The sequence below is a fragment of the Gymnogyps californianus genome, chromosome Z (assembly GCF_018139145.2).
Source record: "Gymnogyps californianus isolate 813 chromosome Z, ASM1813914v2, whole genome shotgun sequence".
Taxonomy (NCBI): domain Eukaryota; kingdom Metazoa; phylum Chordata; class Aves; order Accipitriformes; family Cathartidae; genus Gymnogyps; species Gymnogyps californianus.
The window spans coordinates 907,203-924,410 of record NC_059500.1 but is presented as its reverse complement, the minus strand read 5'-3'; the positions used below and the strand labels follow the sequence as shown (position 1 = coordinate 924,410).

At 42.1% G+C, this 17,208-nt stretch overlaps 1 protein-coding gene across 1 annotated transcript in view; it reads left to right on the top strand.

The window, feature by feature from the left end:
- Window positions 1-10,896: 10,896 nt before the first annotated feature.
- The window catches only part of RHOBTB3 (Rho related BTB domain containing 3), a 29,775-nt gene continuing 23,463 nt past the window's right edge, over window positions 10,897-17,208 (top strand). The window contains exons 1-2 of the mRNA XM_050913582.1: window positions 10,897-10,904; window positions 11,074-11,290. Of these exons, the coding sequence (XP_050769539.1) occupies window positions 10,897-10,904; window positions 11,074-11,290 (225 nt within the window). The remainder of the gene's footprint in view (window positions 10,905-11,073; window positions 11,291-17,208) is intronic.

Genomic DNA, 17,208 nt, shown 5'->3' with positions numbered 1-17,208 from the left:
AGCACTTACCTGAGAAGCTTCTGAGGAACCGCGGTTGTTTAATAACCTGTGAGTATCTGCCGCAGTTAATTTCACAATGTGGGTAGCTCATCACCCAAAGGAAGACAAGAGAAGTGAAACTTCTGCTGATTGCAATCAGAAAAAAATAATGCGATAATCTGGTTGTTTATTTTGACAGAATGAAGCTAATATTTAATTACTTTTAAAGTCACAGAAGTAAAGTTGGATTGGTTTGCCTCCCCTCCCCTTAATATTTTAATAAGAAATAACCTTGTGAACTTGTTTTAATTCTCTCTCAACACTTTATGCTAGTGTTTATACCTTTTAAATTGATATTTTTGAAGTTTCTTACTATCGCGTCATTCTTTGCTGTACTCCATTTGATTTTTTTGCTCGTGCGTCACTGCTGCTCTGTTGTGAAGGCAGAGCATCATACAGTGTGTGCAAGCAGAACCGACCTCAGTCCTAATCCTCACGTAACGTTGTACAAAGAGACCCTAAAAGGGTGATCCATACAGAAACTGAGGGCATTCCTCGGTTATTTTAACTGTCTCAAACTGTTAAATAATGAGTCCAGACTCTGCAGGCTAGTGGGGAGAATTTCTTTTATTGATAACAAAAATTGTGGTCTTACCATCAGAGTGTACGTGGCAACTGACATGAGACCGAGGACAAAGAATAGAAAGATTGGCGATTAGGAATGAGAGGAATTCTTCCTTCGCCTTCAAAGTCTGCCTGATATCAGGTTAGAGATCAATATAAACGAGAAGTCTTTGGATTTAAGTCCCTAGCTTGTTGTGTTAATGTATACATTCTACATATATCCATAGCAACAGTTTTGATGTTTGCCAGGGAATAAGGGTTTGGCATTCTGATGCTCCGTCAGTAAAATCCACCCTCAATAAAGTTCCATTTCAAAGTTTCTGCACAGACCATGAGGCAGCAGCAGGGCACGACCCCCAGTTTTAGAACCCCGCGGTCCTGCAGTTTATCTGCAGCAGCACGGACTGAGGCCTGGCTGCACCGCACCTTGGGAGGGTTTCGAACGCCAAGAGAATTAGGAGACATCGTTGATAAAATTTCGAAGATTCATGGGCGTGGAGCTAACCTAAGGCACCTTCCACTTGCAGTGGAATAGCTGGGTGCCTGGTACGGTTTCTATAAACTTCATTTATAAAACGGAGGACCGGACCTCCATCTCCCCAGCAGTGCTCAAAGTTTACTTGTGCGTGACCATCACCTCCAATAATCAGGCTAAAAGGTTTACCATCCCAAACGAATGGTTTTCATGAAGCTAACAATGAAGAGCTCATTCTCATCCTTGCAAAAAATACTACCTAATCACAGGCAAAACATTGCACTATCCATTTTCTTTTAAGTTTTCTTCATTAGCTGCTTAAAAAAGATGTTTTACTGTTGCCGAGCTATTCCTGTCTTCGGTGGTCAAGTATGAAATTGCAAATTCAGGTCGACCATCTGCCTCTTGCATATCATAAATTAAGTCAGCACAATTTCAGATGGATGCAGAATGCTATCGGCAGAATTCAAAGCATCAAAACCATAAAATGTTCACTTCTCATCACGAGCAAATGTCTTGATCACTCACTTGTGAAACATTCATCTTTGTTTGGTTTAGAAATTCTGGAGCTTCTGAGGAGATGTTTACACTGTGATGTATGTAAATGGATAGGCATTTACCATATATGCTCCATACCACAACACAGGGGTTGCAAGAAGGTGGGTAGGATTTTTGAAGAGCCTACTCTCACTCCACCTGAGGTTTCTGTGGCGTCTATCTGGCTTGAAGTAGTTATTTTTTAGAGAGTTCAGAAATTTTGTGGGTGATAGTATCAGATTTGTTGCTCTTACTGACTGGTTGTTTCAAGCTTCTCTTGGTCAGGAATTAAACTCATAAAAGGACTGGATTTTAAAACAAGAGGTTCTCTAGCAGAGAAGCACATATTAAACCATGGATATACCAAAATAAGGTTAAAACTCAATTATTTTAATCCCATTTAGCAATCTGTAGAAATGTGTCACATAAAATATTTCTATATACTAACTCATTACTTTGCTCACAGCTCAATTTTAAATTAGTACAAACGTTTTGACTGATAGAGAATGGAAAATACTCTTAGAGACCGGAGCTTTTCAAATAAGTTCCATTTATGTTTTTTCTTTTAAATTTTCATGTTTTCATGTAAGGGACAGAAAACAAGAGGTAAGTCCAGCCGTTAAGTAACTCCACTCCTGGACTTAAAGTACGAGTTATTTTCGTTTTAGTCAAAAGTAAACCAAAGAAGAGAATAACACTGTCTTGTAGGGATGTTGTTGAATAAACTACTGTTTGTAAAATCCATGGGAAAGTCTATAAACCTAGGAGATTATAGAAAACCCCTATTGCTATTAAAAAGAAAACGCGATTGGTTTTGTTCTTCATAACTTGTTTTCCACTTTGTTTTACCTTGCTCCCAAATGTTTCGCCCTACTTGGTCTTTTCCGAACATCATGCCCCTACTTTCCTATATTTGTTAGATCAAAAAGCATTGTTAGGCAACGCTGGCAAGATTTCTGGAGATACGAATCTACGTTGAAGACTATAGCTTAAGTTGCTGCCAAATCCGTAACTGACAATCATGATGTAATTTAAGACTCTTCACTGTAGAAAACTGACTGAAGATTACTCATTAATCAAATATAAGAAAAAACAACAACAAAAAACCCAAACTAAGAACTGCCAAGTCTTTTCTTGCAGAAAAAGCCTGTATTTTTTTGTAAATGCTTTCAGAGAAGAAAAAAACATATCAAATGTGTGCCTGAAGTGTTACCTTTTCGTAGTATTTACTGTTTATACTTACCTTGTAAGAATGTCAGAGCATCTTAATTATTTGGAGACTTATCCAGTGTCTCTGAAGCAAAAGTAAGGTAAAAATAGGGCCTTGCAATAAAATTGATGCTATTTGTCATATGCTGTTTCTGTCTTCAGTTTTAAACTAGGAAGTGAGATCTCATCCTTAGCAGGCTATAAACATGATTTTTGAAAACAATAGCAATTTTGTTCTTTTTTACGATTCAGTAGAGAAAAAGTTAACTTCAAGAAAGGAGGAAAAAAGATTTATGAAATTCAAACAAAATTGCATTCTTCTATATTAACAAAGCATGATGTTTTGCTATGAGGTTAATAGAAGAGAAGCAGATGGAAATTTATAATGCATATACTACCGTCAGAAAAGCAAAACACCTGGCATGAAAAGGAAAATACAAGAAGTTAAAAAAGGAAGTTTAGATGATTTACTGGTTGCAGTGTTTGCTAGTCCTTCATAGACACTAAGTGAAAAACAAACCTGACATATAACTTGTATGTGTGTTCTCTTCAGCCAGCTCAACCAACTCTCTTTGCAATTGCTTGCCAGCTCCTTTTTCAAACTGTTTTCAAACTGGCAATTCTTTTAGTTTCTCTGCAGTATCAAGAATAGTATATTGTTATAATATAAGAAAATTCCTCTTCTTGCTTTTTTCTGTAAGTGGTCTTTTTTTGCAAGATGAAAAATTTAGGCCCTTAATGCTAATCTATTTTGATTGTTTCTGAGCAGACCATCTTTCATGCTGACCAGTCTGGCTTTTTGGCCTCATTTTTCTTGCAACTACAATACTGTTAATAAAGCAATAGATACTAAAGCTAGTTACCAGAAAATATCTAGTGCTAATTGGTCAATTTATATCTGTGCAAACTCTAGACCAACAACAAATACAAGGTTTATGGTAAACGTTGGTAAACAAATAAAAGGTAATTTGCGGTTACTTTTACTTACCTCAACTTAAAGAAAGTAAAGCATAAAAGTACAATACTGATTCATGGATTAAATCAAGGTTTCGTTTTCCATTTGGAGAGCTGGCATTCAGAAATGTTAGCTTTTTATTGAAAACTTTTTATGTGAAAACTTACCAAATTTGTCCTGGTCCTCTTCAGTGATTTCAGACGTGAGGTATTTAGTGCAGATGTGCCCTTCAAATTAAAAAAAAAACAAAACCAAAACCCCCAAACAAGAACAAAAAAAAATCCAGGAAACTATTGTGAAAATAAAAAATGACACAGTGCTGTGAATTTCCATCTCCCTCCTCTTCAGAGGGAGCAATTGCCAGCCTGATTTCCAGAGGAAGCAGGGCTTACAGAGTCACGTTGTCCATACCATCCATCTGTCAGACCTTAGTAGTAAACTTTGACTACAGCGGACTGATGGTGGAAAAGCCTTGAAGACACTAGATTCCTATTAGTTTTGTAAAAATGGGCTGTTCAGTAGTGAGACCTCAATTAACACTCCTTTGGAGACAACAGCCAAAACCGGAGCCCTTTTGTGACTATACATGATATACTCAGGGTCTGAGGCAGGGGAATAGTCATTCACTGGCTTCTGTTCTTAAAAATAATCCATTTATACAGACACTTTCATTTATGTCCTTTTTTCACGTGCCATTTCTGACATCACATGTACAGTTATCACCCAGCAAAGGCTCCTGAGCAGCCAAATACCTCTTAAGAGTGGGCTGCCGTTCTGGAATAAGTAATGTAAGAGTGCAGGAGAATGCGAGAGGCTATGAGACTAAAATTAAGTCATTTTCTGTTACAGCGAAAGCAGTAAGGACAACATTCAAATCCGTGAAAAACATTCGGTTACCACACACAGACCATCCTCTCTTGCTGCCTTGATACATGCCTCTGTAGTGAGAGGTATGGGGACAGCAGAGGAGGCTGAGAACTAGGAGCAGTATTAAACAGCAGTGAAATCATAACAGAAGGGAAAATAAGAAAGCAGAAGTCAGGGAAATAAATAAATAAATACTAAAAAAGAAACAGCCGATTTAAAGTCTAGCTCTGAAATGGATCTCTGGATTTTTGGAAACCAAAATTATTTTCTTAGACATGAAATGGCCATCCAATGACCACTTGGAAGATGTTTAACGTCTGTATAAGGAAAGCTAATTAACAATGTGCTCTGTCTTTTAATTCTGGAGAAGTGCAGTTGTATAAAAAGGGTGAGAAGGTAACTTTAAACAGGAAACTTACTCCTGACGAAGTTTTCTTTATGACTCGTTGAGAACTTACAAATTTGATAGGTGGATAACTGTTTTTGTTATGCATATACTATATGTTATATATTTGTATATCTAGGTATAATCTTTGTTTTTTAATTTTCTAATGCACATTAACTCACATGTTTCTGAAATTAGATCATTTTCGTTTACCTGACGTAATGAATGCTATCTGCACTCCTGTGATATGCTTTTCGTAAGAAAAACTAGAAACTTTATACGTTACTGAACAAAACTGTGGGCAGGCAAAGGGCAGAGCTTCTGCAGGAGCACGTTAAGTAGTTTGAGGCACCTCTCCCTGCAGAATTCACGCGCCGGGTCACTCGGTCTTAAGCGCTTATCCAGGGGATCATAAAGCGGATTAAAATAGCCCAGAACTTTCAAAACATGCTGAGCGTATGCCACCCCTTCCCTGCCCCCAAACTACAGCAGCATCTCCGGCCAGGGTGGTCCCACGCCTCTCCGAACACCGTGTGGAAGGGGACGCCCAGGCAGCAGAGACCTGCGGAGCGGGTTGATCAGTACGTCTGGCCGGGCCATCCCAGAAGAGACCTTTCCCCCCGCTCTCTGGTGGGGAGCACCTGCCCCTTCCCCATTCCCCTCGGTGCTTGCTCCATGCCCACCTCTCCCTGCAGCTCAGCCTCAGCACAAGGCCAAGCCAACAAGCCTCGGCAAGGAGAACCAGGGCAGGCTGGGGTTGGGACGGTGCTCCTCTGCGTGGCATGGTGGTCCGTATCCACCTCGGGGCAATGGCTTCTGTTTCTCAAACAGCAGAAATAACATACAAACTACTTTTTTTGATCCTTTGACCTGCGTTCTAATGCAATTAGTAACACTTTTTAAACAATGATATGGGAATTACATGGTGCAGCTGTACATCTACAGCTGGGGATTCTTACCACTGTGAATGGGGTGTCTTCTTCTGCAGCATGTAGTGTTCTCAGCCCTTCATCTCTGCAGCAGGTTGGGGCATGTAGGCTCCAGCTGGGTCCCCTCCTCGTGATACGGGACCTTGTTCCCTTCACCGCCAAAGGCAGCAAGCTTGGAGGGCAGTCCTTGCACTGGACTGCTGCAGCAGCAGAGCTGGCTTCTGGTAATCCACGGCTCTCCCTCACAGTGTTAGCAGCTTTCCACAACTCAGGAGTTGCGTTCACAGTTCTGCTACAAACTGGATCTGGTTTAAATTTTTAAAAAGTGTCATTTTCCTTTCTCCTTCTCCTCCCATCAGAGATGATTTTCCACCCCCTTCATACTTTTGATTCAATATTGGGCTGATACTACATTACTTGATCTGATACAGTAATACTAGAAAAAAATAGTTAAAGTAGATGTTAATAAGTGGCCAGGAGTAGATAACACTTATGAGGGCATTCCTCAGAAGCTCAGATGAGAAACCACAGAACTGGGTCTGGGGTCTGTGTATCATTGGAGGTGCCATCGGACGCTGCCAGTACATTCAAAAAGTGCTTTAGCGGAGTCTGGGGAATGCCGAAGCAATGGAGCCGGCTGCCATTCCTGGTGAGATGATACAGTCTGTGACAGAGAATGAGATCAAGGCACACGTGGGTGAACATAGTCTGTTGGGAAGGTGTTGGAGACTCTCCAGTGAAGTCCAGCATCACTGGCTTTTGGAGGAAGGGCGGTAAGTATGCCGATAAAGGGGGTCGTGTGGGCATAATAATCCTCTTGCATCTTCGAAAAGCCTTTGAGAAGCTTTTTGCAAAGCTTATTAAACTTTGTAAAGAAACTAAGTTGCCACAAGATTGGACGAGGTGTTGGGGTTTGGGTAGAAAGCTGGTCTAAGAAGAGGAAGTGAAGGACAGGGCTTAGCGGTCACTCTCCAGGAGGGAGGGGATTCGTGGAGTCAGGGAATAATTCAGGCCAGAAGGGACTTCTGGAGGTCGTCTAACCCAGCCTCCACTCCAAGCACGTCTGATGAGCTCTGACTGCACAAGGACTTTTCCAGTGAAACCTTGAGTGCCTTCAAGGATGGCAATTCCACAACTTGGTGCAAAAGCCTTGGGATTTGTGATGGGTTTTTTTGATGTCTCTACCAGTGACCTCTAGAAAGTCAGCAGTGAAATCTGTTGGGCTGGAGGGATAGCAAGCTCTGGCCGGGAGCGCCTGTGCCATGTCTGAAATTGGCTCGAGTATTCATGTGGGGGGAAAAAAAAACAACCCCGTGCTGCCAAGCCTGATCAACCCTACAGCATTTTTCTGGCATAGTTGTACTAGAAAATATTAGTGATCCTTAACACTGTCCCGCCATTCATTCCTCGCCTTCCCACATACAGGCGGCTTTTGTTGGTTTGGATGCGGCAGATGGCTACAACAACAGAAAAACTCCCTTTGTTTGCTGGTGCTTTGTCCGTGCAGGAGGTCTCGGCTGGCAGATCTTGCAGCAGCGATCTCTAGTGTGGACGAGCACCAGTAAAGTCAAGCTTATCCCAGGTTATATTTTGCAACATTTGGAAGAAACTTCTCTATTCAGCAAAAAATATTGCTGTTATCCGGAGTCATCTTGGAAAAAATGGAAAAAAATTTTTTTTTCATCTTTTGGAAAAAAAACCCAGAAATTTACCCCTCCTAGAACAACCTAGTTTCTCGTGCACCTGAAGCTGGTCATAACATCAGCAGCAGCTCTGTGCAGCGTGCAGGCTCAGCTAATGATTGGGCTTGGCAACAACTTTGAATCCAAGTGCATTAAATCCCCTCACTGTCCTGAAAATATGGGCCAGTTAGTCATATGTGGATCAGTGCAAGTAAGGCTACAGCCTCCACAAGGAAAAAAAAATCCTCCTTCCTGACTTGGCTGCAGTTATCTCCTTGCCGTGGAAAGTATCATTACCCTTTTGCCAGCAAAGACTGTGTATTTGTTTTCATTGCTTCATCTGAGATACTTGCTGGAAGGATTCAACAGAAATAATTTGAAACAAAATAATAATGTTCCAGTGTAAAATGCACAAGACCAAATATGCCATTGTTTTCTGAACCCTGTCAAAGACTCCCCTTTCTGCAGTTTTGTCTTTGTATGTCAGCAGCAATGGCAAATGCCTGCTGGCTGAAATGTTTGCTGATGATAGGATATTCAACTTCCAGATTGCCAAGCAGGGAACAGTCAAGCAATCCTCTATAATCCTCTTCCCTCAGTTAAACAACCTTTTATGGCTTTCCCTTGCAGTGCCCACGTAACTTGCAGAATGCATCTGAGGCGGGGGTGCCAAGCGACTTCTCCGTTTGTGATGTTTATTACCCTGCAAAAGCAAACTCATTTCCTTTTCTGTTTTTTTTGTTTGTTCGTTTGAAATGTATTATGCAGTCCCTCAGCAATGCAGACGAAAATGGGTTATGGACCTACTTTCACAAAAGAACAGACAGCATTTTCATCCAATTTTGATGCTTGCTTTTCAAATGTTGTTTTAAATCTTCTGATTGCTGAAGTGTTACTAAAACAGTACGGTATTTTAGTCTGTAAGCTTTAAGTGCTGCTCATCAGGTGAGATGAATCCCACATCCACCATCTGCATAATTTGCCAGAATTGATGCTTCTGGCAGTCCTAATTAGTTTCCCAGGTGGTTCAAGGAAGGAGCGAGAGGAAAACAAGTGTTTTCTGCCACCCTCCATCTCTGTTGGCACCCCTGCCCTTCGCACCCTTGGGCAGGGCTCGGTCCGCAGCAATGACTAAGCTATGCTAATTGGAGTTTGGGTTAATTGGGTCACTTCTCACTAGGTCTGCCTTATTTACCAGGCCAGTTTTTCCTGGTGTTACAGCTCTCTATATGTGCATGCCTGCGTGTGTGTGTGTGTGTGTGTGTATATATGTATACATGTATGTAAATATATGTATTTATATGTGTGTGTATATATTTGTGTGTGCATATGTGTGTGCATATGTACGTATTCAGCTACACTAGGTTTTGTTCACTGGTGTTGTAAGGAACTTTTCTCTCAAAGGTTTCCTCATTTTCAGCAACTAGACGACTACAAGTTCAAATGTAAGGATTCCAAGGAATATTTGGTGCCCTTTAGAAAGCACACAAATAGACATGGTTGCAAGAGTGTGATGTCTCTGAGTATGTCGGCTCTCACAAAATGAACTTCATATATCCAGTGTTCGGACAATACTGAGGATTTGGAGGAGGAGGACGATACATCACAGGCTGAGGATCATCTGGGGGAAAAACAGTGACTTCCTTTGATTGCCTACATTTTTTTAACTCACTCCATTTTTTAACTCCATGTTTAAGAAACATGGATTCAAACTTTGGGAGGGGGGGACGGGACACAAAACCAAAACCTCCACCTGACATTTGTCTTTTAGTTTTCTAAGCAAAGCGAGATTGAAAAGCGGAAGAAGCTAGAACGTGATAAAACGTGGGGAAACAAAAATGTTGGTAAATTATCTGTTGTTGTTTTGTTTTGTTTTATCGTGTCTTTTTTTCAGTAGGCCCTGTAGAATTTATAATAAAAATATAAAAAAAAAAAACCTATTTGACTTCATTAACATACAACAGGTATTAATGCTTATGATTTGTAAAAATGGCTGAGCCAATCAATACAAAATTGGTATAAAACTTTGGCAGCGATATCAGTTGTCATCTTCCCACATTTGCCAACAGTAGACTAGTACCTTTCTCAGAGTATGGACTGTTGCAGGCAAAGGTCTGTTAATTATTCTGCTGATAATCTTATCAAGACCTGTGTTGAATGAGTTCTTGCCCGTGGGATTAACAGCAGCATGTGTTCACATAATGGAGGGAGTTTATTCATCATGTAGTGTGCCTAAAATATTTTTACTCTGTTTTTTTCCTCTAATGTGTACAGTGGTATCTGGCAGAGAACATGCCGTTTTAGACTGGATTTGGTTCCAGGTATTTGTGTTTATTTTATTATAATTAGAGATCGTCCTTTTTGAAAACAGTGCTTTAAACATCATACGAACGCTAAAAAATCTACATGGCATTTAAGAAATTATCAGCCTAATATTGAAAAGACAGATACTATTTAACTAAAAAAAAAAGGTTTAAATACTTTAACAGAAGATCTGCACACTGCTCTGTCCTTCAGCTGTGACGGTCCCTTGGTGCTGGTCTCTCCTCTGGTGCGGACGAGCTGTGGCAGCAACCTGTGGTGTCATGATGTTGGTCCTTTTTCTGCAGGGCGGCAGCAGAAGCGTGCCCTGCGAACGGCCCCTGCACAGGGTCGGACGCCGCTCTGCTCCAGCGCCTTCGTCTGCCTTTGCTGACCTGGCTGCACTGCGTTGGCTCTGCAGAAACGTCAGCTCGCTCTGCCCATTGCGCGTGCTGTGCTCCTGCTGACTGACGTCAGGGTACGATGGCCGTGACCGAGCGGCCGGCCGCCCGCCTTGCACCTCGAGTTCACCTACAGCCGCTGAGTAACGCAGCCACCAGTGCCTGGGCTGCTGCTACTGCTGCTACCACTGCTACTGCTACTGCTACTACTGCTACTGCTACTGCTACTGCTGCTACTGCTACTACTGCTACTGCTACCACTGCTGCTACTGCTACCACTGCTGCTACTGCTACCACTGCTGCTGCTGCTGCTGCTGCTGCTGCTGCAGCTCTGGCGTGTGACTGCAGCCCATCGCCCGGAGCAGCCGGCACCAAGTTAGCCAGACTGGCCACAGGCGAGGGAATGCAGCAAGAGCGCCGGAGGTCGTAGCAGCGAGGCTGAGCGTGGACACCGACAAATAAAAAGCCAAGCCAGCTGGGGATTTGTAATGCAAGCAGCGTTTCCAGGTTTCTTTTCGGCTTTGCTCTCATCCTGCTGTTGGATTTGAGATCATGTATGTGTTTTGCTGTTGATAACGGGGGGGGGGGGGGGGGGCGTTAAAATCTAGGGAGGGAAGAGGATTTGGCAGGATTAATATGTTAGTTTTGATTTAAGGGGATTTTTTTTTTCTCTTATCCCTGCCCTTCATCTTTGTTAACACAGCTTTGTCTTTTTTATTTTTATTTTAGGTCAGTTAATATTGTAGCCTTTGGGAATGAAAGAGACGGGTTTTCTGATGACAATCAGCAGCCGAGCCTGATCAGGAGCTATCTCGGGAGAAGTGCTCTCATTTCCCAGATCGACAGCAGCTTGTCTGCCAGTCACGTTGGAAACCCAGTTTTTACCGAGTATCAAGCCTGCGTGTTTGGAAATGTCAGACTGGTGGTACACGACTGTCCTGTCTGGGTAAGAGATTAGTCTCAGTCTTTTTAACCACACTTAACAGTGTAAGTGGTTTTAATCAAATGAAAATATATCCTAATTTTAAATTATTTTTATTACTGTGGGATTTTGTTCAAATTTTAATTATTGCAAATAGTAAAAGCCTATAAAATGTAACCAGGCAAATTCTCGAAGGTGCTGCAGAAAGTTTCTCATTAACAAGCTGCTGCCCACCTCCTCTGTAGGAAGGTGATATTTTCAACTGTGCTGTTTAGTGAAAACTTTATTGAAGGTAATCCAGAGGTAAACAAGAACCCCTTTTTTTGTCACACTGTATCATAAGCACTCTCTCCAAATGTTTATCAACAACAAAACAAAAAGGTATATATTTTTCCTGTAAAAATGAAAAGGCAGTCAATTTTCCAGCTTTGAAAAATGACAGATTATAAGATTTGATATCTTCCAAAATACAGTATATGGAGACTCATTTTACTTCTGTTGTAATGAATAGTCACATATTAACTTTATTTCCTTTAATTTAAGGTAAATAAAAAGGATTTTGGCACTGTTCCAAGCTGTCAGCTCCTTTGTTAGTAAGTGAGATATAACTTAGTTATGAGTATGAGCAGATCAATGATTATGTAAGAAATGATACTGATAATCTAAATTAAAACATATTTAATGACTACTTAGTAGCCTTAAAAAAAATTGAGCTTAGCAGCTTTTAGAAATTAAAACAATAATCAGTTTCAGCTCCACAGTTCTACCCTTCAGTTGATTTTTGCAGTCCTGTAAGGGAAACTTTTTTGGGGATCTGCAGAAATCCTGACAGTTCCAGAAACACATGATCAGAAGTTTGTAATCTTAAAATTAAATGATCCAGTTTAGCTGTCCTTCTGTTCTCTATTCCTCGCGTTTTTTTGTCAGCTGCACTTACGGACGTCGGTTCAGAGGGACTGGGGGGTCCTGTTCTTTTATCTTTGAAGCTGCATGTGACCTGCACGTGCAGTTTGCTGGAGTCATTGGAGCGCAGCAATGAGTAAAAGCTCCTGAATATAAATTAAGGCTGTAGACTTCAAAGAGTGTTTCAGAGGACTGGAGGTTGGTAAGGGAGGTGGGAAGGCAAGCAGGGATAGCTGGAGAAGGGCGAAGAAAGGACCTAGATCGGAGACGCAGTTCATGTGTTTTTATGTTGCTGTATTTGCATTCGCTCTTCTACAAAACAAGGTTCTTCAGTTCTGGAGACCTTATAGTTTTTGCCCTTGAAAAGCTAGCTTGTTATTTTCTGGGCCATTACGTTTCTGAGGCCTTTTGTTTTTTCCTTTCTCAGCTAAAGGAGGCAGGAGATTTATTACTGGGAATGATGAGGAACAATTGGCATTTTTTGCCCGGTAGAAGACATCTCAGATAGCTGGACTGGACTCTGCAGGAGGTTATTTGTTCTGAGTGAAGCTGTCTCCTTGCTCGGGCTAGGCAGAACAGGATTGTTTTCCATAGCCTGGATGCTTGAGGTTTGCTATGTCAGTCACAGTGGTCCTTTCAGGGCTGTTCCTCTGGTAGCCTGGGAAAATGGTACAGGACAATTCAAAACGTTGCCTGATGTTGCCTCAAGTCATATTCTTCGTGGAAAAGGATTCTTGTTGCATGTTACTGAAACATAGAGGTGGTGGTATGGTGAGCTTTGCATTATCTCCACCTCTATGGTCTGAGCATAACATAAAGGCAGCTTTGCATTTTGCCCGAGATTTATATCTCATCTAGATTAAATCCATATGATTAAGGCAAGCCAGTCTTAGACATAAACTTGGCAACTGAGTATGCTGATAGCTGTGCATCTCCAAACTCAAGGGTGCCCAGCTGCTCTTTGTCCTCTACAGCTGTCAGTCTGGAAAAGCAGCGTGGATGCAAGTTTACCAAGTAGAGCTCCCCAGCGCACGGGGGGACCCTTTTGTGAGATGGATAGGTTGTGGTGCAGGGTGAGTTTGCTCGTGTTTCGGTCTGCTGCTGCACGTTTCTTTGTCAGCCCAGGACACTGCTCAACTTTTTGAGTCTGCAGGAGGAGTCAGCAGCTCAAGTGTCTTCGGCTGAACTCTTCCTGATGGTATTATGATATTGGGCATCTTACTATGCACTATATGTCCCTTTGAAAGTGCTGCAGCAAGGTTTTCCAGCAGCTGCTGAAGTGCTTATGCACTGATGGGTTGGAGAACCATGAAAGGACTGGGCCACGCGGTCAACGTTGCCACGGTGTCGTCATCCTGGTGGGCACGTGGCCGGTGAAACAGCAGCAGCGGTGCCATGAGAGCATGGTATTTTATAAGCTGAGGGTGACCGAAGGTGGCTGCCAAACTGCAGAGGTAGGAAGGAAGGCTTCTTGGGCATGATTACCTAAGGCAATACCCATCAAATGCTACAGAGAGATATGGGGGAATGGTGTTTCCAACCTGCCATGGGACCGCTGTTTTCACACAGCGGCTCCGTAAATATTTTAACCGCCTGTGCGGGTACTATATTCTCTGATATTGCTTGGCTTAGAAAATTACAAGGATAAATTCATGTTTGCCAACACATAAAACAGTGACAGCGTGTTGTGAGAAGCTCTCTTTCCCGTGGCAGTTGCAGGGTGCAGGATGGACGTGCTGACTTCGGGGAGGTTGTTACCATTCACACAGACGACACGGGGCTGTAGAGATAGCGGTGGAGCATACTTTTCAAAATCTGGGGGCAAAACGTCACTGTTTCCAAAACCGTGTTGATCTCTGTGTGTCAATCACTGGGTGTATCGCTGTGGCCCGCTGTGTTCTGCGCTGCTTTTGCAAAGCTGCGTGCTGATATCTCCCACGTGCAAGGGACAGATACACGAGTGGGCCGACATCCTTGTGATTCACGTGGCTGGAAAATATTTTTCCAGGATGAGAGGAGATGTAAAGAACTAGGGAAAATGTATATGTGTGCTAACATCCATGCTGAATATTGTGATTTTAATAGCTGATCAGTTGCCAATGCATGCTCAAGTTGTGCTCTCATAAAGCATGTTGAACTAGCATGCCCCAGTTTTTCTAAATTTTTGGGGGGGTAAACCTCAGTATGGGAGCTAGTAACTTACAAGGAGTAATTTGCAAGATGAATTTTAAGATTTACTTTGGAAAAGGTTGCTTTATTTAGCACTCTATATCAGATTTGACAGTCTTCGGGACTGAGTTGCCATTTTATTGGCTTGCGTGCAGTTTGCAACTTCAGTCACTTTACACTGAATTTTATTATGCTTCTGCATATGTACAAGTAAAAACTGCAGAAAAAGTGCAGGCAAAATTTGTAATATCTGATGGCAAGTGATTCTTCCTCAACTTCAGAATGAAGCATAATATAGGATCTGTAATTTGTATTTTGATTCATGTAATTATGATGCTGGAAAAGAAATGGCAGAATGAAAACTTCACTGTGAGTGTCCCCTACATGTGTTACCTCTCTTGTTCTTTGCTCTCTCACTTGGAGCAGTACTATAAGGATACAAGAGTGTTTCAGTCCTGGGCTGGAGATCTCGCCGTCCTTTTAAATTTTTTTCCTCTGTGAGCCACCTGGTTTTGTTTTTTTGGTTTTGATTTTTGTTCTGCTGTGTTCCCCCTCCCTCCCCCCCCCCCAAACAATACCTCCAGAAATTTTCTGTTTTCCTCTAGTTTACAAAAAGTGCCCAGTTTCTAGAAATTCGCTGACATCATCATGTTCCCAGAGGCAGAAATGTTACAAAAGGAGAAAGCAGGGCAGCTGGGTTTTGGGGAGTGCCTTGTGCTGGGTTAGGCACTTGCAGAGGGATGGATGCCGTGCTGTGTCCGTACCTGCTCTGGAGGCTTGCCAGTGCCTGCTCAGAGGCTTGCACAGAGCTGCAGACCTCCATGGGACTCACTACTGCTCAAATATATTAACTGCGATTTTGAGGTGGTGTTCTGTGAATTATTTTTTTCAAATTCTCCCTTTCAACAAGCTCTTTCCATGAGCCTTTTCTTGTTTTTCTGTCTGCTTTTTTTTGCGCCAGCAGTAGTAGTTCCTTGAACCCTGTGAGCTTTCTTACCTCCGTGGTATTATCCATGGTGTAGTTGTCTGAGTTTCTCCCTGCAGCAGCATCCTTGTGCTCCTTGTGCTGGCTAGACTGGCCGGCCCTTAACATGCCTGAAGGTAAAGGAATTTGATCCACTTTTAAATTTTATTTATTACTTCTAGTAATCCAGTCATATTACTGATACAAAACCATAGCTTGCAACTTTTTATTTTTTAGTATATCATCCTTTCTCATTTTTAAGCTTGGCTGTCTGAAGTTGGCAGTTTACAACAAGTGATCACATCCTAGTAAATTATTTTCCCTACTGTGTTCTTTATTTTTGTTTTTTACAAGTATTATTAAATTACTTTTTATGAGAGGGCAACACAGGACAATGCTAGCCTTCATTAATTTTGTTTCTGGGTCAGCTCAACCAGTTAAAGCTGTTTTGGAAAGCCTTGAGTGAAAAACAAATGTGGCATTCTAGCGTTGTGGTCTGAATTCCCCGATCTCTGAAGAAGATACTTCCTTCTATGCTGCATGTTACTTAGGTGAGTAAGTTCAGGGGTCTAGTAAGTTATGGAGAATACACTCGCAAAATTTGTTCTGCTGTGGACCTGAATGAATAGAAATTGCAGAGAAACCTTGAAAAAATGGGGAAGGCTGTGGTATGTGGTGTGGAAAGCATCGCTGGAAAAAAGGCTCTGTTAATGGAGAATGGGTCTGTAAATGGATCCTAGAGAGAGATGAACTTTCCAATATTCCCAATGCAACTCTCTTGGATCTTGGGGAAATCCCAGGGGAACGGTCCTCGGGGTGGCCGGATCCCTTGTCCCCCCAAAGAGCGTTTGCTATTGCTGCTGCCCCAGATCAAGGGCTGGGCTAGGTGGACACGGGGACATTTATGAGCAGCATTTAGAAAGAGTGTGGGCATTGCAAGGGCACAGTGGATTTCACTGCCGTGCCATAAAGGCATTCATAAATTATTTTTAACAGAGCAAGTATTGTCCTCTGAAGGGGTCATGTGATTTTGTAGGAAAATCAGGTCTTCTTTGCCTCTGAAGGCTTTATTTTCAACGTTAATGCTTGAGTAGTATGATTTACTAATGGGAAAAATATATTATGGGATGTGCATAATGGAGACATGCAAGGAAAGAATGAAACTTTTTTCTAATAAGTCCTGAGAGGAATAGCGACAGGAGTATAATTGTATTTAATAAGGTCATATTATAATAACCTTAGCTGCGCAGTTACTTTTCCCTTTTGTCAATGGCTGTCTTGGGAAATGACAAGAGCAGGAATCGCAATGAGGAGTAGCTGCTACATAAATTTCAGAGATGGAGCCTGGAATTAACATTATTCCTGAATGTGAACTGTTTTTCATCATGTAGAGAGATTCCCGCTGTCATTTTTGCATGAAAGCTTCCCTAAAGGTGATAATCAAGGAGGCTGCAGATGCTCTGGCTCAGTGATGCCTTGAGCAAATAACCGTTTGTTGTCGGAGATGTCTTGGGAGGAGTTTCCCAGCAGCAATCTGAGCAGACTGTGCTACGCTTGATGCAAAATGAAAATAATTGCAACAAGACCTCTGGAAACATGTCTTTCTCCTCTGTGTTTTTAAACATAACATCCATCTTCAAGAATGGGCTTTTGGGGTTGTTAAATCAAATACGTGAGGGCGTAGGGAAACTGCACAACAGTAACAGAAATCGGATGTCGTGAGATGTTGGGTTGGCGCATTCACTTCTTGATGTACCCAAGGCTGGCCCTTACCCCGGGAAAGTGGGGTCCATCCCTACCAGAAGTTCATAAACTTTGGTAAAACCTTTCTTGATAGGATTAACAGAGACACACCTTGGTGGCACAGGGCAGTGGCAGAAAGCACAGACCTCCGCAAACCTGCTGC